General features: G+C 38.0%; 1 protein-coding gene across 2 annotated transcripts in view; it reads left to right on the top strand.

Annotated features, from left to right (window-relative positions):
• The window catches only part of fmnl1b (formin-like 1b), a 28,031-nt gene extending 5,988 nt beyond the window's left edge, over positions 1 to 22,043 (top strand). Inside the window, exons 2-26 of one of the 2 annotated variants that reach the window (XM_082184086.1) lie at positions 6,779 to 6,862; positions 7,306 to 7,386; positions 7,517 to 7,590; positions 7,770 to 7,853; positions 8,507 to 8,629; positions 8,952 to 9,039; positions 9,114 to 9,190; positions 9,321 to 9,414; positions 10,832 to 10,906; positions 11,602 to 11,712; positions 11,849 to 11,998; positions 12,521 to 12,622; positions 12,703 to 12,922; positions 13,331 to 13,483; positions 13,651 to 13,775; positions 14,607 to 14,809; positions 15,098 to 15,332; positions 15,579 to 15,647; positions 15,732 to 15,812; positions 16,181 to 16,310; positions 18,274 to 18,437; positions 18,544 to 18,645; positions 19,337 to 19,426; positions 19,524 to 19,638; positions 21,400 to 22,043. In XM_082184086.1, the coding sequence (XP_082040212.1) occupies positions 6,779 to 6,862; positions 7,306 to 7,386; positions 7,517 to 7,590; positions 7,770 to 7,853; positions 8,507 to 8,629; positions 8,952 to 9,039; positions 9,114 to 9,190; positions 9,321 to 9,414; positions 10,832 to 10,906; positions 11,602 to 11,712; positions 11,849 to 11,998; positions 12,521 to 12,622; positions 12,703 to 12,922; positions 13,331 to 13,483; positions 13,651 to 13,775; positions 14,607 to 14,809; positions 15,098 to 15,332; positions 15,579 to 15,647; positions 15,732 to 15,812; positions 16,181 to 16,310; positions 18,274 to 18,437; positions 18,544 to 18,645; positions 19,337 to 19,426; positions 19,524 to 19,638; positions 21,400 to 21,500 (2,931 nt within the window). In that variant the 3' untranslated portion in view covers positions 21,501 to 22,043. Of the gene's footprint in view, positions 1 to 6,778; positions 6,863 to 7,305; positions 7,387 to 7,516; positions 7,591 to 7,769; positions 7,854 to 8,506; positions 8,630 to 8,951; positions 9,040 to 9,113; positions 9,191 to 9,320; positions 9,415 to 10,831; positions 10,907 to 11,601; positions 11,713 to 11,848; positions 11,999 to 12,520; positions 12,623 to 12,702; positions 12,923 to 13,330; positions 13,484 to 13,650; positions 13,776 to 14,606; positions 14,810 to 15,097; positions 15,333 to 15,578; positions 15,648 to 15,731; positions 15,813 to 16,180; positions 16,311 to 18,273; positions 18,438 to 18,543; positions 18,646 to 19,336; positions 19,439 to 19,523; positions 19,639 to 21,399 lie in introns of both variants that reach the window. The other variant, XM_082184085.1, reaches the window with a different exon arrangement.
• The last annotated feature ends 899 nt before the right edge of the window (positions 22,044 to 22,942 follow it).

Here is a 22,942-nt window from a genome sequence, read left to right as displayed (position 1 = left end):
GTTTTCCTTTCACTTTTCACAGTAAACTTGATTTCCTTGGTCTGACGTGGATAGACAGATATTTAGACTGTTTAGCATTTTTGCTTTGACATTTACAGTTCTTTAGTCTTCGGTCAGTCTTGGGTTCATAAGCGGGCCACAAAAAAGGCAAAATATTAGTTCATTGAGATCTTTTACAATGTTCCCAAAACAAATGATAACATTCCTGAGCTATCAGCTGAAAGATACAGCCAAGGAACTGGGTACAAAACAAATACTGTGAATTCCAATCATCTTTACAGCAAACCAGTCTGTTCCTAAAGCAATATCAAGTACTTTAAAGAAATGCAATCTCACCTGCTGTGTGCAGAAGGGAAAACTCCACAAACTGGCAGAAGCGGTTGTGGAAATAAATTTACAAAGGGTTTTGATATTCTAATGGAGAAGACATTTCCCAAAATGCCCCCAAGTGAATAGCAACCAAACCCTCCAGGGGACGTCCCAATGAGAAGAAAGATGACAGAGAAAGTAAATAATGATTTTATTAATGGTGTTTGCTAAAGCAAGCATTATTTGTGTTCATAATTAGAGATCTGAACAAACAATTATACTATACTCTCCAGACAATAATACTTTTATTCAGCAAGGATGCATTTGAACTCTTTTAAACGTAGGCTATTCATCAAAGAATAAAAAAAAGAAAAAGAAAAACAGTATCGCATTTTCCACTAAAATATTAGGCAGCACAACACTGTTCTCTTACGAGAGGTTCTCTCATATTGCGTAAGTAGCTTACGCTGCGGGAAAAGTCATCTTTCTCGAGATATGAAGCCAAAAAATTATCCTTAATTTTTATAACTTTGTCAACGCAGTGCAGCAGCACGCAGACCTAGAGCAGGCTAACTAGCGTGCTCATTGGCTGCCCTGCCGCAACTGCAGCAGCCTACCAGTGAGCCTGGCGTGACGTCACGCCCAATGGGAGCGCTCAGCGCCCCAGCACGTAGCTTATAAAAGGAGGCTCGGGGGCTGCTTTCTCTGATTTTTGTCTCTTCAGCGAAGCTCTCTGCATCGCTGGACTCTGAGGAAGCCGCCGTCGAATCTAGCGACCTGCAAGCCGAGGATTCGCCTGAGGAAGCCGGCCGTCTTCGCCGCCTTCAGCATCCCTGCCTGCTTCGCTATCCGGCGATTATATCCTTTCATTGCTATACGTTAAAATGCCTTGCATTTCCTGTAAAGCTCCGCTCAGCGACAGAGACCGCCACGTTATCTGCGCTCTCTGCCTGGGACCGGACCACGCAGCCATCGCCCTTTCTTCGGGTGGCTGCGAACTGTGCGAAGAACTACCGATGTCGACCCTGCGGGCTCGACTCGCCTTGTTCGACGCCCCCGCTGTCTCTCCGTCTGCAAATTCCCCCGGTTGAGGAAGCTGTGGCAACGCACCTTTGCCCGCCATCCGCCAGATGGCGTTCAAAGTCTGCCCTGCCGTCCAAGGCCTGCAGGACCACTTCAGCCCTCATCGGCCGCGCCTTTGCTGCCGCCGGCCAGGCCGCTTCCGCCCTGCACTCCATGGCTGTGCTCCAGATTCTCCAGGCCGATCTCCTCCGCGATCTGGACGAGAAAGGCCCGGATCCAGATGTACTGACGGACCTGCGCAGCGCGACGGACCTCTCGCTTCGCGCCACTAAGTCCGCTGCACAAGCCATCGGAAGGTCTATGGCCTCACTCACTGTCACCGAAAGACACCTTTGGTTGAAGCTGGCGGATATGATCGAATCCGAGCGCTCCGTTTTTCTCAACGCCCCGCTCTCTCCCTCCGGTCTCTTTGGCCCAGCGGTCAGCGGGATCGTGGAGCGTTTCTCGGAGGTACAGAAGGCGTCGCAGGCTATGAACCTCTTCCTGCCCCGCCGCTCGAGCTCCTCTGCAGGCCGCTCTCAGCAGCCTCCTGCACGCAGCTCGTCACAGCGCTCTGCTCAGCCTCCGTCTTCGCAGCGACGCCAGGGCGGCCGCCCTAGATCGCGCTCAGCCAGCCGCCACAGACCGCCTCCCCCCGGGGACCCCGGTCCAAGGTAGCGCTGAAACCTGAGCCCGCGAAGTCCTCCTAGCAGCCGCAAGGAGGAAAAGATGGCTGAGTCCCGCCGCGGCCGGACCGCCATCAAAGCGCCCAGCTCTGTCAGTCCCCTTAGGAAAGGCTACTGCAGCAGCTTAGCAGCAGTAATACAACTCGCTCGCCTGCACACAAACGCCGTTTTCACGGCGACCCAGAGAAATCTCAAAAAGAGTATGGTTTCGGGTGTCCCGGCTCACGCCGAAGGTGTCATGAGTGTAGAATATGTGCCCACACCCCTGTGTTCACCACTACACACAAACACGATCTCCCCGGTAACGCTCACAGAGCGCACTCTCATAAAGCGGGCACGCGCCGCTCGAGTGCTAAGTGTAGAGAATGTGCCCACAATTCTCTGCGCGCGCGCCGCCCCATCTTCTCTGATACAGGTTCCCCATCCCGCGCAGCGCGGCGATCCGAACCCAGAGACCATTCGACCCCTAGCAATGCGTGCGAAAGCATGGCAAGCTATCCAGGGCGTGTCAGAATGGGTGCTGAATACTATAATGCACGGCTATTCGCTTCAATTCGCTCGCCGTCCACCGCGCTTTTTAGCACGGACCGAGACGAGAGTGAGCAGAGAAGTGGCGCATCTGCTTCAGGCAGAAATAGCAAAGCTGCTGCACAAGGGGGCTATAGAACAGGTGCATCCTTCTCTGAGCGAGTCGGGCTTTTACAGCCGTTATTTCCTCGTACCCAAGAAGGACGGAGCGCTAAGACCTATTTTAGATCTGAGACATTTGAACAAAGCTCTCATGAGACGGCCGTTCAAAATGATTACAACCAGACAAATTCTCGCGCAAATTCGCCCGGGAGACTGGTTTATCTCTCTCGATCTGAAGGACGCATATTTTCAGATCCAGATAACACCCCGTCACAGGCCATTCTTGAGATTCGCCTTCGACGGTCGGGCTTATCAGTACACCGTCCTGCCGTTCGGTCTATCTTTGGCACCCCGTACATTTACGAAGTGCATGGACGCGGCTCTCTCTCCCCTGAGAAGACAGGGGATGCGGATACTGAACTATCTGGACGATTGGCTAATTCTGGCGCAGTCAGAAACAGAGCTTTTGTCTCACAGAACAGCGCTTCTCAGCCATCTGGAAAGCTTGGGTCTCTCAGTCAACTGGACCAAGAGCTCATTACTGCCCCGTCAGTCAATTTCAGTCAAAGCGCATCCCTTTGAACCCATGGAAACGGTGAATATGAAATACCTCATGCTCAAAACCGTTTTTCTGATAGCTCTGTCTTCAGTCAAACGTGTGGGTGACCTTCATGCGTTATCAGTTAACGCCTCATGCCTGGAGTTCGGACCTAATGACTCTAAAGTCATTCTCAGACCAAGGCATGGTTACACCCTTCAGAGCACAGGTCATTTCTCTCTCACCTTTGCCGGCAACCGGCAGCGAGGTTGACAGTTACCTCCTTTGCCCTGTCAGAGAACTGAGATATTACATTACGCGCTCCGCCGCCGCCAGGCGCTCGGAGCAGCTTTTCGTTTCGTTTGGTGGGCGCACTAAGGGTCGCGCCGCCTCGAAACACAGTCTGTCCAGATGGATAGTGGACGCTATCGCAGCTGCTTATGCGTCTAAGGACCTGCAGTGCCCACTGGGCATCAGAGCCCACTCTACTAGAGGCATGGCCTCGTCGTGGGCTTGGTCTAGCGGAATTTCCATTCATGACATTTGTACGGCGGCGGGCTGGGCCTCCCCCTCTACATTTGTTAGATTTTACAATCTGGAAGTTCCCGCCCTGCAGGCGAAACTTTTATCAGTCTAAATCTCGCGTAGGCCGGCCCACTTCTGTGCGCGGGCTACTGCTGCTGATTTAGCTCTCCTGGTTGAGCTGTACCATACAAGGGTTTGTCAGCCAGACCGGCCGCGCCGCTCTGTATGCCCTATTGTGTGCTTGTGTACTCGCGCTAGCCATCATATTGGCCGCCTGGCTCACACTCTTGTGTTCCCCGGACTTCCCTGGGACTCAACCTCTCGTAAGAGAACGTATCGGTTACCTAACGTAACCTCTGTTCTCTCTAGAAGAGGGAACGAGTATTGCGTAACCTGCCGTGCTCGCGCCACGAGCTCATTCGCTTCAAGCGACAAAAACCAGAGAAAGCAGCCCCCGAGCCTCCTTTTATAAGCTAAGCCACGGCCCTCTAACGGGCCGTGACGCGCTGGGGCGCTGAGCGCTCCCATTGGGCGTGACGTCACGCCAGGCTCACTGGTAGGCTGCTGCAGTTGCGGCAGGGCAGCCAATGAGCACGCTAGTTAGCCTGCTCTAGGTCTGTGTGCTGCTGCACTGCGTTGACAAAGTTATAAAAATTAAGGATAATTTTTTGGCTTCATATCTCGAGAAAGATGACTTTTCCCGCAGCGTAAGCTACTTACGCAATACTCGTTCCCTCTTCTAGAGAGAACAGAGGTTACGTTAGGTAACCGATACGTTTTAAACATTGATGATAATCTGAAATTATTCTTGAGCTGCAAATCATCATATTCGAATGATTTCTGAAGGATCATGTGACACTGAAGACTGGAGTAATGATGCTGAAAATTCAGCTTAATATATATTTTAAAAAACTTTATTTATTTTTATTTATTTTTTTGGGATCAAATAAATGAAGCCTTGGTGAGCAGAAGAGACTTCTTTCAAAAACATAAAAAAATCTTACAGACTTTTAAATCATATGGAAAGACCAGAAAACCACCTAGTTAAAGAACTCCTTAGCAACTGCATGGCAACGCCCTGGCAATGCCCTATGCCCGGTTGCATAAAACGCCTTAAGTGGAATTTTCCCTTAAGATCGCCCTTAGGTTTCCCAACTTAGAAAATAATAAATGTTTTTTTTTACTGAAACGTCATACACCCTTAGAATTACCCTTAAGTGTCTATCTTTCACTTAAGTAATCCCTTTAAAACCGTTAAGTGTTGCATAAAGCCCCTGTCATTTTCCTAAGTAGGCTACAGTTTAAGGTTAGAAAAACTTTACCTTAAAATTGTTTATGAACACAAATGAGAAAACATGGCTGAGTTTATGGATTCTGTTCAAGATCCCACACTTACGGGAAAAACTTAAGGCGTTTTATGCAACCGGGCACTAGTAGCCTACTTAAGACTGGTTCGCATAGAATGCGTTTTTGCTGTTAAAAAAGTGATCGAAAAAAGGCGCAAGGTCTAGACATTCGTTTAAAAAAAAAAAAGTTTAACTTATTTTAACTTGAGCGCAACGTTTTTACTATGCCGTGTCATACGCGAGACGCGCTGCAAAAGACGTGGGATCAACAGTAAAATATGTAGCTATGTCTGGCGGGTGTTAACACTGAAAAACAATGGAAAAGTAGCGAATTGGAATGGGAAAAGGCGTTCTGTGTGAATGGCCCCTTTTTACCTGTTTTCAGTTTCAGGTTCACACCGATGGCGACGAATCACACTCGGCAGGGCCGTATCCGTGCATTGCGCTGACCAATGGCTTTAACTCTGCGACCTTTAAGACGATTTTCATAATGTTTTAGGGGATTTACACGCAGTCTGCATGTGTGAGTGTGTGTTCGGTATCATGCTCAGATGAGTCATTGAGGTAATTCTGCAGGACATAACAGTGTGTGTGTGTGTGTGTGTGTGTGTGTGTGTGTGTGTGTGTGTGTAAACAGTCATGCTGTTCATAAATAATTTAGGAGATCGTCATAGAAACAGGACATTCACACAGCACTAATCTACCGGTTCAAAAAGGGCATTCTTCGAGTCAGCATACCTTATTATACATGTGATCTGTCGTCGCTGCTGGTAAACCGTCTCACAAGACGCAACCGCTTACTCATCACTTTATTAGTGCCATGTGTAAACGACTGTTATGTGCTATTGGAGTCACATTAACTCAACATTTACACACTGCAGTTATCTAGGAACATATTATAGCTAGATCTGGTCTTTGACTGCACACTGCAAATACAACTAAATCTGAAGAAAATGTGACAATATGGTGTTGTGGGTGGTTGGCAGGGTGTTGCTATGCGGATGCCAAGGCGATTCGGGTGGTAACTAGGTAGTTTCTTCCTCAGATTCCTCCTTCCGTGCAATATATGTGACCCTGGACCACAAAACCAGTCTTATGGGTAATTTTTTTTAAATTGAGATTTACACATCATCTCAAAGCTGAATACATAATCTTTCCATTGATGTATGGTTTGTTAGGATAGGACAATATTTGGCCGAGATACAACTATTTGAAAATCTGGAATCTGAGGGTACAGAAAAATCAAAATATTGAGAAAATCACCTTTAAAGTTGTCCATTTCTATTGGCGATTGTGCTGCATCCATTCACAAAAATAAATGTTTTATATATTTAAGGTGGGAAATTTACAAAATATCTTCATGGAACATGATCTTTACTTAATATCCTAATGATTTTTGGCATAAAAGGAAAATCTATAATTTTGACCCATACAATGTTGTGTTGGCTATTGCCACAAATATACCCGTGCAACATAAGACTGGTTTTGTGATCCAGGGTCACATATATATATATATATATATATATATATATATATATATATATATATATATATATATATATATATATATATATTTTTTAGAATTTACCTCAGTGGAACAGATCAATTGGTTCTGTTCAATTAATGTCAAACAAATGAGACTTACCCAAAGGTTTATTTTGTCTCTTGCTCTGTGATTGTAGAATTCCATGAATCTTCCCCCTGATAAAGTGAAGCTGCTCTGTGAGTACGACAATGAGAAGAAATGGGAGTTAGTCTGTGACCAGGTGAGTTCAGAGCAAAAACACACATATCCATTTACCATAAAGCTGATTTTACTACTCTAAACCACACAGCACACCTTTAAAGGGGGTATATAGTCAAAAACACAATTATCCTTGCTCTTTTAAAGTAAAAACATCCTCTCCAGTTCACCCAGAGCATTTATAGAAACTAAATTCTAAAATTGGTTCAGAAGATATAATGGTTTTGATGTCACAAACATGACCCTTTTAAGGTATGACCAAATAAATAAACATAACTATTCCGTAAGAGGTTAGCGATCATATTAAAGTAACAGCCCACTTAATTTAAAGGATCACGAGGGTGAAAAACGGTAATGAAAGATTAATTTAAACTTTTTATTTATGCAAGAAACATGACTAAAACTAAATGTGGACTTATATGAGATTTAGGGGAATTTACTATTCCTTCTTGTTTCTGTCTTCAGGAGCGATTTCAGGTGAAGAATCCTCCATCAGTGTACATTCAGAAACTCAAGAGTGTATTAGAGCAGGGAGGAGGCAGAAAGGTACTGGTGTGTGTGTGTGTGTTTGAATCTGAGAGTGTGATGTAGAACTCATCCAATTATAATCAAACTGAAATAAGTGATTTTATGTGTGTGATTTTAATTTCTAAAATTACATGCGTGTGATTTGTAGTTTAAAAGGCGAGTCCAAGAATCCACACAAGTTCTGAGAGAGTTGGAGATCTCGTTACGCACCAATCACATCGGGTAAGAGCCATCACATGACTGCCGAAAAACGCATATTATTGACAATGCATGTTTCTGGCCTGAAAGTTTATTAAATGCAGGTTTCCTTTTCCCTGAGATATCTGGAGCTCTGGGAATGTCTGTGTCAACACTGGATTGTCTTTTGTTTTTTATTTGTGATGTTCTCTCTGTCTGTTCAGGTGGGCTGAGGAGTTTCTAAATGAAGAAAACAAGGGTTTAGAAGTGCTAGTGGACTACCTCTCTTTCGCTCAACGTGCAGTCACGTATGTACAGTACACACACACACACACACACACACACACACACACACACACACAGTCACACAAAAGAGGAACCTAAATTCTTAATGTGACGAGGCGTCTGGGAAAGATTGTGCTCTGACCATCCAGTGTCTCAAACCAAACTCTGATGCCAGCTGAGCTAACACTGGTATTATATTCACTAGACTAGTCTGAGTTACCAAACAACAACTAAACAAAAACATTGTAAGGCAACCAAAAGACTGTATGCACCAAGTACACTACCGTTCAAATGTTTGGCATCTATAAAATGGCATTCTCTGCTCACCAAAGCTGCATTTATCAGATCAAAAATTAACAATGTTGATAACAGTTGTGCTTCTTTTATATGTTTATGGAAACCATGTTTTTTTCAGGATTCTTCTTCAGCATTTATTAATTGGATTATTTGGAGTCACTTTTGATTAATTTAATGCATCCTTGCTGAATAAAGTATTATTATTATTATTATTATTTAAATCTTACTGACCCCAGACTTTTGATCGCAAGCCAACTTTTCAGTTCATTAGATCAACTGTATTAACAAAAAGTTAATGCAACAGTTATTGTTTGAGTGGATACCACAAACTAATATACAAAATTAACATGCATTCATGAGACGGACTGTGTTTTTACAGATATGACATGGACAGCTCTGATAATGGAAGCTTTGAGGAGAAGTCTACGGAAGATCTGACCATGAGCGCGACAAACTCCCCCACCCACAATTCCCCGCGCTCAGGACGGTCCTTCGCTGCAAGGTCAGTCATGCATGCTGATCAAACATCGACATAAAGAAACCCAATCACACAAAACATCATGCACACGTGCTAAACACTATCACTGTAACTTCATGAATGTTCAGAGCATGCATTCAGACACAAACACACACCCGTCCAATCGCTTCTATCAGGATCAGCTGCATTCCTGATACAGAAAGAGTGTGTTTGTGTGCATCTGTGCGTCACATATCTCAAAAGGTTTTACTTTTAATGATTTTGAGATTGCACAATAATATAGTTCTGCTTTGAATCAATGTGTTTCTGTATAAAACTGATTGTACATGATCTATCTTCTCCTCAGGAAAGCTCTGAGATACTCACGTCTGCTCAGCCAGAAGAATCACCTGCATCTCTGCATCATGTGCCTTCGCACCATCATGAACTACCAGGTACTTCTCACTCTCGCCTCGCCTCGTCTCATCTCTTCTCTTGACTAATGCGTCTGTGTGTGTGTGTGTGTTAGTTAGGGTTTAATCAGGTGATGGCTCATCCCAGCTGTGTCAATGAAATCACTCTTAGTCTCAACAACAAGAGTGCTAGGTGAGAGGACGGTGTGTTTTGGTTTTGAATGTTTTTGTTTCTACACTTCTGTCCTTACATATGTGTGTGTGTGTGTGTGTGTGTGTGTGTGTGTGTGTGTGTGTGTGTGTGTGTGTGTGTGTGTGTTTAGGACTAAAGCACTGGTTCTGGAGCTTCTTGCTGCTGTGTGTCTGGTTCGAGGAGGTCATGAAATGATTATTGCAGCCTTTAATAATTTCAAAGAGGTAAGAAAAGAAAACCTTTCTTTCTCTGTTCATCCGTCTCACTCTTCTTATCATCACCTCCATCGTGTCTCCTTGGTCTTATTGTGCACAGTTCAACACTCTAAAAATTAATAATAATAATTCCAAACGTACAAACGACAACATCCAAAATGTAATATAATCCAAAAGAATATTTTTTTTTATTTTTTTTTTATAAAATGTCTATAAAAGGTTTTAATAAAATATAATCAAACATAATATACCAAAATAAAATATAATCACATATAATAATAAAAAGAAAAACATTTAAAAAACATAAATAAATATTATGTTATTAAATATTTATTATAAAAATACAAAAAAGTAAAAAGTTGGTTGTAATAAAATATAAATGACACATACCAAAACATAATACAGTCAAATAATAATAAAAATAAAATTATCAAAATAATAAAAAAATGTAAAAGTTTGAATTAATAATATATAATAAAATATAATATAATATAATATACAAAAACATAATATAATCAAATATAAATAATCAAAAATACTTTAAAAAAAAAAAAAGGAAAAAAAGACATTCATTAAGTGTCCAAATAGTTTTTAGACCCACTGTACATATATAATATGTGAATCATTTTATATATTCTAATACAATATGTGATTAATAATATTCACTTTTCATCAATCAATGTCGTTATTTCAGGGATCAAAAACCTGACCCAAACTCTTAAGTTATTCACACAGACACGTGATGAGATTTAGATACAAGTGTGTGATCTGCTGTTGAACTGGAGTAAGCTGAACCTTCAGCTATGATATCAGCTGTTACACCCTGTCTGAGAGCGAGAGACGTGACAAAACTAGGAGACGCTCGTGTGTATAGGAGATATGAACCTCACACACTCACACGGACGTCGTTTTTGTCTCAAAGACATTTGTGTGGGTGATGATTCAGATGCTTATCTCTGACACCAGAAAGTATTACGCAAACTAGAGCTAAAACCAGAACAACTATTGGTTATACTTGCTTGGGGGGTTTCCCAGCCATATTTTTTCTTTATGTCCGTGAAAGCACATAATTATTTGCATAAAAATGTATCACAGTTACATGGATGGAATATTAAACCAACAATACACTGTCAGGTGATAAACTATCCTTATGAAAAGTGTGTGACCAAGATATTATACCATACACACATTTTCTAAAAATGTCACAGTCGGTTCTTTTGAACCCTTTTACTTTTATTTAGTGGCATTATTACTTTATGCTCAATTACTTGCTAGCAGACAATTGAATCAAAAGCAACATAGGCTACAGTAAATTCACATACAGTTAACAATCCCCTCTGAGACAAGTGTGTGTGTGTGTGTGTGTGTGTGTGTGTGTGTGTGTGTGTGTGTGTGTGTGTGTGTGTGTGTGTGTGTGTGTGTGTAGGTGTCTGGAGAGAAAAACAGATTCGAAAAACTAATGGAATATTTCAGAAATGAAGACAGCAACATTGATTTCATGGTGAGGACACAGAATTCTTAATTGTATGACATTTTTCTCTATTAATTTTCCTATTTAATAAGATTCCTACACTAACTAAGGTATTTAGTTCAACATCTCTGTACTGTACCATATTAATATAATGCATATGGTCCATTTGATCATTGACTAAATTTATCAGTGATTCTTGATATAACTTTTCCAATTTAGGACTAGCATTATGTTTGTATTTTAGTCCACTTGGTAACACCTTATAATAAGGTCTCATTTGTTAACATTAGTTAATGCATTAACTAACATAAACTAATAAGCATATTTTACAGCACTTACTAACCTTTGTTAATGTCAGTGAATAAAAATGTTCATGTTCATGTTAGTTCACAGTGCATTAACTAATGTTAACGGATACAACTTTTTACCTTACAAAAGTGTTGTTAAATGTTTAGATGGACATTAACTAAAAGTAATAAATGCTAAATATGGTTCACTTGTTAGTTTATGTTAACTAATGTTAACCAATGAAACCTTATTGTAAAGTATACCCATTTTCTATATGTATTTCAAATTCCCAATACTAATATCAGAGTACATACGGTACATAACATACATAATGCATTGGGTTTCTAGACATAGATTAAGGGTTTTCCTGTTCTGACCCTTTAATGTAGATCATCAGTGTGTGGAAACTGATCAATATATATAATTTTTACCTTTAGGTGGCTTGTATGCAGTTTATCAACATTGTAGTGCACTCAGTGGAGGACATGAACTTCAGAGTGTATTTACAGTATGAGTTTACACAACTGGGAATAGACAGCTATCTAGAGGTGAGCAACTAAAAGCTTTTTAAAGTCATTTATTCAACACTGATGCATTATATTGATTGCATTAAGTGACACTAAAGACATTTATAGTGCTACATATAATGTCTCTCTGTGTGTGTGTGTGTGTGTGTGTGTGTAGAGGTTAAACGTCACAGAGAGTGAGAGGCTGCAGAAGCAGGTTCAAGCGTACCTGGATAATGTGTTTGATGTTGGAGCGATGCTAGAAGACGCCGAGGCCAAAAATACAATAATGGAACATCTAGAGGAGCAACAAGAACAAAACGCACAGGTACACACACACAATTACTTGAACCTCTACTGATATAAATCTGTTTGATAGTCAAATGCACATGTATCTGCTTTTTGAATCAATAATAACACACACACAAAAAAAAAAACAGTAGACTAAAACAATAAAGAGGGATAATCCACAGCTAGCTTTTAATTCATGACTGGAACCGCCCAGTGCGAAGAAGATGTGCATTACAATGGTTTAATGCACAGCTAGTCGTGGATTATCCTGCTTATACCATGGTCATTTGCCAGCATTGACAACTTAAAGCTATTATTGATGTTTGCAGCGCAATATTTGACCGGAATGGTCAAATTAATGGTTATTTTTTACCTTTATGGCTCGTTAGATCTAGCATTCTGCCCGCTTTGAATCAAACACAGAGATAAAGTAGATAAATTCATTATCGAGAGAGAGAGAGTACGAAGCTAAGTACAACGTATTTATATTAGTATAGTATACTAAGTGTGGTTATTTATCATAAATTGGCAGAATACATAATTTTGTTGTGTATGTTAGCTAAATACTAGACTGCAGCAGTGTGAGAGTGAAGCTGTGGAGAAGACGTCTGAACTCGAGAAACAACTCATAGAGAGTATGAAAGAGGCGGAGCTTCTGAAGGTAACACACTATACTAATATACACACACTCACTTTTCCTCGTGTTTCCAGCCTGTGTAGCTTTGGGGTGTGTGTTTTCAGGGCAGTCTGAAGGAGGCGCACGCTCAGGTCTCTCAGCTGCAGCAGAAGGAGAAAGAGAGAGAGACACAGAGTGAGAAGGAGCAGGAGAGAGAGAGAGAGAGACAGCACTCTCAGCTGGAGAACAAGCTTCAGGTTCTAGTGGATCGAGGTCTGATCCGCATGGAGAAATCCCAATCTGGCTGTCTGGATTTACACATTATACCTGTCGCTAACACAACAGGTGAAGATATACACATAACCAGTGCTGTAATTATATTATCACTTATTCTAATTACATTCTATTATATTCAATTCTAATTATAGTTTTATCTTATTTATTAATTTATTATAATTTTATTATAATAACCGATTAAACCCTGAAAATTATACAACATTTATGTCTATATATATATTTCAGAGTGTAATCTGTTGAAGTTTGGTTTATGATTCCAAATAGTTTTTTTGGGCGATTCTAACATATGAAAAATCTAGCCTAATCAGTGAACTAAATTCATAAATAACATAATATAACATAATATTATATAATATTTAATGCAAATAATAAACAATAAATTATAAATGCAAAGATAAGCTTTAAGTTACACATTTCTGTAAATAATAAATAAAACATTTCTCTTTTAATCCCAAGATAAGAGTACAACAGAAATGAAGGCCTCTCCTGTGATGCAATCTCCGCCCCCTCCTCCTGTCCCCGCCCCTCCTCCACCTCCTCCCCCGCCCCCTATGAGTGAAGCCCCGCCCCCTTCACCATCACTTGAAAGGGCAGGAACCGTAAAGACAGGTGAGAGAAATGATGACAGTCATGTACAGTACAAAAATAATGCGATTCTAAATGATTTTCAACGAAAAGTGGAGCTGTGCAAAACACTGAAAGTGTTTGTCTTCCCCTTTGTGTGTGTGTGTGTGTGTGTGTGTGTGTGTGTGTGTGTGTGTGTGTGTGTGTTTAAGGTGTAAAAGGTAAGAAGCCAATCAAGACAAAGTATCGTATGCCACTGCTTAACTGGCAGGCTCTACAGGAGGAACAGGTGGCTGGCACGGTCTTCACAGAGCTGGACGATGAAAGTGTGCTTGGGGTCAGTTCAGTGTGTGTTTCTAACTCGGCTCACAGAAATGCATGAAATAGGGCCACCTGAAAATAGAGTTGTAAGAAACTTTGCTGCTTGTTGCTTTTTTCTTCTTAAAGTACAGTATATATATTTGAATTATTTATAAAATATTTGAATATAAAATATATTTTTTTACATTTGAGTAATACTTTTTAAAATCATTTTATATTTTTTTTTAATAATTTTTATTGTAATTAAAAAATAATATTTTTGGGGTAGTCCTTCCCGATTTGTATGAAAAAGGGCCACATTGAAAATAGAATTGTAAGAAATATTTGCAGGTTTTTACTTCTTGAAATAAGTTTTAATTAGTGAGATATATATATAATTGTTTTAATCTTTATCAATTAAATTTGAATAAAATAAGTGTGTGTGTGTTTCTAACTGGGCTTATAGAAATGCATGAAAGAGGGCCACCTGGAAATAGAGATGCTAAACATTTGCTGCTTTTTCCCTCATGTTTTTTTTATAATCATTTAAAATATATTTTATTATGAAATATATTTAAAAATGAAACGATTTAGTTTTTAATGTTCATACATTTTTTTTTTCATGAAATATATTTTTAATGATTATAATTCAATATAAAATATTTTTAAAAGTGAAACATAATTCTTAAATTTTATTTCAATTAAAAATGCTGAATGTTTTAGAAGTACTCATAAGCCGTTTTATCTCATCATTTATCGGCTCATAAGCCGAATTATCTAAACATTTATCATCAGAATTGATTTGCAGTGAAGGACTAAAGACGATGTCACTCAGCTCCATGTCTTTGTCCTCTTCCTGTCTCTAAAGGAGCTGAATATGGACGTCTTTGAGGAGTTGTTTAAAACTAAAGCTCAGTCTGCTCCTGTGAATGTCGGCACTCTGAAGGTGAAAGTGGCTCATAAAGCATCTAGTAAAATCTCACTACTGGAGCCCAACAGGGCCAAAAACCTCGCCATCACACTGCGCAAAGGAGGCATGAGCACCGCTCAGATCTGCACTGCGATCCAAGCGTACGTTCAACACCCACAATCACTTACACACACTGTCAAACATTATATCATCAATAAGTTATGACAACATACATTTTTACATTGCTTTAACTCATCAAAATAAGTTCAACAAATTTTTTTAAGTCAGTTTAATGTAATTTAAGCTGAAATGACTTAAACATCCAAATTGATTATACTTAAAAAATTAAAGGCAGCAACTTTTTTTTTTTTTTACAGTGTAATGATACCTTTATTTTCTTTCACGTCACACAAACCAAACTAACCCTGCTCCTCTCTCTGTGTGTGCAGGTATAATCTTGATTTGCTAAACTCAGATTTCCTGGAGCTGCTGGAGCGCTTCATCCCGTCTGATTATGAGCTGAAGTTGATTGATAAGTTCGAGCGTGAAGGACGCCCCCTGCTGGAGCTCTCAGAGGAGGACAGATTCATGGTGGCCTTCAGCAAAATCCCACGGCTGTCACAGAGAATCAGCACGCTAACATTCATGGGAAACTTCAGCGATAGCATCCTGCTATTAAAACCTGTGAGTATATATGCAATATACACTGACAAATTATTTTTTTGCAGTTGTAAAGAAAGATTAGTGGAGTACGTTTTGCAAGAAAATACTATTTCAGTCTTTCTACTTCATGTCATTTAATTCAATGTTACATGCCAATTCTTTGTAATTAGTTGTCAATTGTTAATACACCAGTTTTTTTTCAGTGTGCTTTAAGTCAACATAACATCTAAATCTATTTGCTTTCTGTACGTTTACATTATTTTGTAGCAATTAAATGCCATCATTGCTGCTTCCATGTCTATCAAATCCTCCAGCAAAATGAAGAAGATTCTAGAGGTAAAGAGAATCAATTGTCATGTGAGATTATTTCAAATATAATATTTATAGTGAAAAGAAAACTGATCTTTCTCTGTTTTCTAGATCATTCTTGCGTTTGGGAATTACATGAACAGTGGGAAGAGAGGATCAGCATATGGATTTCGACTCCAAAGTCTGGATTTGGTGAGAAAACGTTGATTGCTGATCATTTTGAGATTATTGGCATATAAAGAAGATTCAAAGTTTTAGTTTATTAGTTTCACTTCCAACAGTCTTTCCAATAGATAATTCACATATTGTGCTTTCATATAGTTTTAGTTCATTTAGATCATTTTATGTCAGGGTAAAATAAATACGTCATTTACTATTAATTGTATTTTTATTCATTTGAAATAAATAGCACATTTTATTTACAAGTACACACTGAAAATAAAGGATTTGACTGAAACTTGGCTATTTACATTACATTCTTGCATTCAAGGTATATATTTGATCAGTTCATGCCAAGTGGGAACGTTTATTAATTTATCACACATTTCTCACACTTTCAGCTTCTGGACATGAAATCCACAGATAGAAAACAGACACTCCTGCATTTCATCGTCAGCATCATACGAGAAAAATACCCTCAGCTGCACAACTTTCACACTGAACTACACTTTCTGGACAAAGCTGCGCTGGGTGAGTGTTCACACACACACACATCAACTCTCCAGTCCAGCTCTAAGTGTGAATGCTTTGCAGGACATGATGTAGACCACTGCAGCGACTGTCCTCAAATGACTTTAACCACTTCTTCAAGGGGATGCTGGGGGATTTAGTTGCTTAAACCAAATCTGAATGTCCAAAATGTCAAACTTTTAGACTTTTCAGACAAAATGACTACATAGCTGCCAACTTTTGAGTTTTGCTTGGAGTGAGATTTATGTTTTTTTGGGGGGGGGGGGTTATGTTGACAAGATTATGTTGACATAAACAAGATTTATGTTTTTTATTTTTTTTTCAATAAAAAAAATTATTGCATCACAATAAGTGTATTGTGATTGTCAAAACATTTTAGTAACTAAACTGAATTTTATTAGGTTTAGCGACAATAAAATTATTATGTTGACAAGATTATGTTGACATAAACAAGATTTATGTTTTTTATTTTTTTTTCAATAAAAAAAATTATTGCATCACAATAAGTGTATTGTGATTGTCAAAACATTTTAGTAACTAAACTGAATTTTATTAGGTTTAGCGACAACATGTTACAATGTTTACATGGTTCAATTTCTGGTAAGCTACGCTTTTTTATTATTTCAATTCAATTCAGTTATTGTGATTTGATTTAATATTGACTCATTTGGATAAATATTAGGTAGGCTACACAAGATAGGCATTCATTTTTCTCAAGAAAAAAACAACTCACCTAATGCTGTAAACATACAGAGAGCCCTATCACCTGGCAGTATTATTTAAGGTTAAAAAATAACACAAATGAAATATAATGCGTTTTTTTTATTATAATAACAACTTTATTTAATGATATAAGTAAAAATATAATAAATATGCAATATAGTACACATATTTAGCCAAATACTCTCTATAGCTCTTTTTTTCTAGGCAACTAACGTGCTATAGCCTATATTATGGTCATTAAATGGCTTTCCTGAGGTAAATGTTATGTGACATGATTGTTCTCCAGCTGTTTTATTGACACCTTTGTTTGATTGATTGGTCGATATTATGTATGAGGAATATACATTTCGGTAAGTTGTACTGTATCTTTCAACAGTGTTCATTCGTGTTTAAAGTTATTTACTATCAGCTAGAGATGATCGGTTCACGTGCCGCTAGGGATCTGTCGCGTCACATTTACAAGCGCCAAAACGGTATTTATTGTCTGAATTTCGTAATAAAAGTGACAGAATCTGAGAGCTGAGATTTTTTTTATATCATAAGTAACCTGCTCTGTCTAGTCTGTCGGTCTCCGTGTCCTCTTTGCTTCGCGATTTTTCTGTGCGTGAGAAAATGGATGTGTGGCGTGAGCGCGTGTGAAGAGTGTCAATTGCGTGAGTCTCACGGTGAATGCGTGAGAGTTGGCAGCTATGTGACTACAATAAATGAAGTAAAGGAATACACCAAGTCAATTTTTAAAAAATATTTTCGAAAGAAGCCTCTTATGCTCACTGAGGATGCTTTTTTTTTTTTTTTATCAAAAATACAGTTAAACAGTAATAGTGGGAAATATAGTTACAATAAAATAAAATAAAAATTATATTTGAGTAATATTTTAAAATGTAATTTATTCCTGTGATCAAAGCTGAATTTTCAGCATCATTACTTCAGTCTTCAGTGTCACATGATCTTTCACAAATCATTAATATGATGATTTGATGTTCAGGACATACACATCATCACATCACAGGATGTTTCAGAAACATGAGAAAATCTTATTTATTCCAAACTTTTGACTGTTAGTATATTTTCAATTTGAAGTAATGATCAAAGCTAAAAATTTGGGCTGGTGACCTAAAGGCTGTATGTTTAAATCCCAAATTGCTGAAAGCATCTGCTAAATGAAAGCTAATGCAAAAACTATGTATGTATATATATATATATATAGGCTGACCTCTATGTTAATGCATCTTTCTCTCAGTCTCTCTGGACAGCATCCTTGCAGATGTGCGATCTCTGGAGAAGGGAATGGAGGTGATCCGTAAGGAGTTCCACCAACAGAAAGACAGCGCTGTCCTCACAAACTTCATGTCCAATAATGGCAGTCTGCTGGACACTATTGTTAAAGACAGCAAAACTGCACAGGTGGAGATGAATTCAGTCCTGTGCTACATAGAAATCATATTGAATTTGAAATCAGAAGACACAGTAATGAATAATTGCTTGATCAGCTCTGTTTGTCTCCCTACAGGAGATGTATCACTCAGTGGTAGAGTATTTCGGAGAGAATCCCAAATCCACACCCCCTTCTGTGTTCTTCCCGGTTTTCGCCAGGTTCATTAAAGCATATAAGGTGATGAAATTATTACAGAGTGCTACTATCACATCAGCATATATCATACTAGTTATGACAGATTAAAACCACGAAGATGCACTGAAAAAAGTTTGGTGTAGGATTGAACTATTTTCACTCAGTAAATTGCTTGTAAATTTCACAAATAATTACAAAGAAATGCCAAGTACACAATGAATTAATCATACAATTTTTAAGTTGCAAGACTGAAATAGTATTTTATTCTAATACATATTCCAATAATTGTTTTATTTACAATTTTTGAAAAATATAACAGATCCTAATGATGACAGTAGATGAAGAAGAGAAGTGGTCCAAGCACCGAGCCCTGAGGCACTCCAGTAGCTAGATATTGCAACTTAGACACCTCGCCCTTACATAAAATAGGGGTTATGACTACATAAAGTAGTTATTAAACAGTATTTGATACAGACTCCCTTTTCAAGTGCTGTTTGCATTTGAAGTGTTAGCTGAATTAATTACCTTAAACTTCATTTGTACTTTTTGGACCATTTATTAATCGCAGTTCCTCACCATTTTTCTTAAATAAGCATTAATAAATAAAAATGGATAAAGACTCATCATAAACTCCTCTTCTGTAGAGCAAGTGGTTGTAGCACAATATTAGCCAGTGTTGTTATTGTTGTCCTCCAGCATGTTGATTTACTGATGAATCTTTCTTTCTCTATAGCTGGCCGAACAGGAGAACGAACAGCGGAATAAATTCTCGGAGAATGATGACAGCGTATGTTTATCCATCTCTGACCCTTCCATCACATCAGTGAGTAATAAGGTAATGCGTGATAGACAGAGACTGAAATACTTGAGAACAGGAGGTGAGATATAAAGACATCTTACCGGTCTGTTGATGTCCACAGACGCCAGCACTTCCACGATTGCCACAGGTGGATCTGATCGCAGAGCTGAAGCGCCGGCAGATGACACCGCTCGTGCGAGAAGGCAAAGACGGAGCCATCGAGGACATCATCACAGGTCAGTCTGGGGTCAGGGTTCAAAAGTCAACTTGCTGTGGGTGGATTAAACCACTGCCCTAACTTTATTTTACCATGGTTAGGGGTTTCATTATAAATGGCGCAAATAAAACCCGACACATACTGTACCTTTACACCAGGTGCGTGTGCTCAAACTTAAGTTGGGGGTCCCAGAAAAGTTCAGTGAAATTTTTTAAAACAATAAAATAAAATCCCAATTTACTAAGTTTGAAATTCTGCTGTTTCATTCTGCTTTCAAAAGAATGGTCAATTGCTACAAAGAATGATTCTATTGACAGCCATAATTTTATGCACAGTACTATAATGATGCATAGAAAAAAATATTTTTTTAATTATAAATGTGCATAATACACACACACACACACACACACACACACACACACACACACACATTATATATATATAACATGCACATTTATAATTAAAATTGGTATAGTATAAATGGTTATTTATAGAAAAATGTATTTTATTTACATGTATATTGTATATTTTACAATATAAATTTATACAAAATTATTGAAAAATATTTACATTTGTATAAAGACCCATTTATACTATATATAAATATAATTATGTATATATTTAGAGTTTATAATGTAGTATTATAAACTATAAAAAATGTAATTATATTTATATAATATAGATTGGTAAAGACTAATATATATTATACAAATGTAAATATATTTACTATAAATACTGTATATTTAAACGTTTAAATAATATACATGTGTATAAATACTCCTATATACAGTACTATAAAAATATAATATTAAATATAATATTTATAATGTATAAATATAATGAAATATATTCATTTTAATAAATACATTTCTATAAAAATGTATGTTTATAGTTTATATACATTTGAAAAGACCCATGTATACTATAAAAATTATATATTATTATATATATTTATAAAGTATATTTTGAAAGACATTTATATAATATACATGATTCAAGATACAAGATTCAGAAATGTAAATATATTTTTAAACAATTATTTTAATATATACATATTTTTAAACACCCATTTATACTATAAAAAATTTAATATTATAGATGTAAATATAAATATATTTATAAACCATAAATATATTGAAATTTATTTATAGTTCATAAGCCTAACTGTACACTGATATAGAATTAAATTTGACCAGAACGATCAGTTTAAGCAGATATATAATCACAAGAATTGAACACAGAGCGTTTGTTCTTCGTTCCTCGGGGTGTCTTGGGATTCTTTGCCTAGTCTAATTCTCTCTTCACTCGTCATTTTGTCAGTTATTTCTGTCACTCTATTTTTCTGCTTCAGAGCATATTATGTATTTAGTTCAATTTGTCTTATTTCTGGCTTCCTCTAACATCTGCGTGTTCCCAGCTCTGCAGGCGGTGCCGTTTACGGCCCGTTCTGGGAAGCGTTCCTCTCGTCTGCTCTGCGATGGGACTTCTTTCTAACCGTCTCTTGCTTTCTCTCTTCTGTCTCTGAAGGTATCGCTCTTCATCTAGACACTGCTATCCATGTCAGCTTTGCTCTTCTGTAACACTGAACCTCCTGCAACTGCCTCCCTCAGCTCCGCCTTGTAGATCTGATGTTTCCCTTTCTTTTAAAAAAAATCTTCTGATATCTTCATCAGGGGAGGATTCTGACTCCAGGTATTTGCATTCGTGTGTGTGTGTGTGTGTGTGTGTGTGTGTGTGTGTGTGTGTGTGTGTGTGTGTGTGTGTGTGTGTGTGTGTGCAGATTTGAGGAACCAGCCGTACATCAGAGCAGACGGAGTCAGGCGAAGCGCCAAATGGAAACCGGCTCAGCAGCTTCTCGTGTCGTCAGACATCTCTCTGTGAAACACACGCAGCTCGAAGGATTCCCAGAGGAACGGACACAACTAATGAAGCCAAACACAGTTTACAAGAAATATTTCAACAGCCACATCAAGCTCTAAATTAAGTTCAACTATTTATTTTAAATTAAGCAAACACTTTTAAGGAGAACACAAGGAACCTGTCAAGAGCATGTGCTTTTATATGTCATATTTAGCCTGAAATTAAAAGAAAAAAATAAGAAATGTATTATTTGAATAATATAATTGAGAGAATTTGACTTATAACTGAATTCCTTATAGTTTTACTTTGATTTTGGGGTGAAATATGGCAAATTCTTGAAAGGTTTTGTAAAATTAACCCTTGAACAAATTGATTTTCAGCTATATTTACATGATGTATTCTTGAAATGCTTACTGTACGCTTACACCAACTACTGAAAACTAGCTTCGTCTAGTATGTGTATATATATTTTTCATAAGAATCAAGTCTTTTTCTTTCTACATTCACTATGTATTGCATAATAAAAGATTTTATACTGGAAAACTGGCAGTTTACACATAGAAAGTACAGCATTTCTGGATAACAATTAGCGCACAAGTCTATAGTAGAAGATATTCACTTTAATAGTCACAAAAACAGCACGAGAACATTCAAAACCAACAGTCTCTTGTACATACAGAACCAGACGAGGTTTTTTCAACATTAAAACAACTTTTGCATTATAACATTTCCATATAGATATATTTCTATTGGTCAACATTGCATTCACACTTTGTTATTGTTTTATCACAAGTAGTTGTCGATAGATTTATATACATTCTATATGTTGCATTAATGAAAAATGGGGGTTACTTTTTTTTAGGACATGTTAAATCACCAAAGCGGACTGGAATGCTTGAATGGTTTGTTACAGATTAGACAACAGTGAAAAGGATCTGATCGACCCGTCTACTCACATAGAACTATTTTTATTCTTTAAAAAAAAGTGTCTCTTGATTAATTCGGAAACCCATCTATCTTACACTTGTAAACAGAACTTACAGAGAGAGGATTCTGCATGCAGACTTTGAGAAGATATCTATCTACATGCAGTTCAGAACTCTCAAAATCTTTTGGTAGAAAAAAAAAAGTTTACAAAAAATACCCTAAATTAACATATCCATGATCATACAGTTTATATACAGTTACACAGTTCTTCTGTTGTTTTGTACATGTATTTTGCACATTTATCAGTGTGTTAACACAGCATATGGTGCTCGGATGTGTGTGTCGCATCAGAGTTTGGGTCTATTCTACTTCAGTGAAGTCATTTTAAGACACGAAAAAGAAAGTAATGAGGTATGTATTAGGCATCTGATGGACACGACCACCAAGCCGAACTATAGCATCTTTTAAATATATATATATATATATGTGTGTGTGTGTGTGTATATACATATATACACACACACATACTGTACTAA

This window comes from Leuciscus leuciscus (assembly GCF_965113295.1).
Source record: "Leuciscus leuciscus genome assembly, chromosome: 11".
Classification (NCBI taxonomy): Eukaryota; Metazoa; Chordata; class Actinopteri; order Cypriniformes; family Leuciscidae; genus Leuciscus; species Leuciscus leuciscus.
The sequence above is the reverse complement of the archived record's forward strand: the minus strand, read 5'-3'. Positions and strand labels throughout refer to the sequence as shown.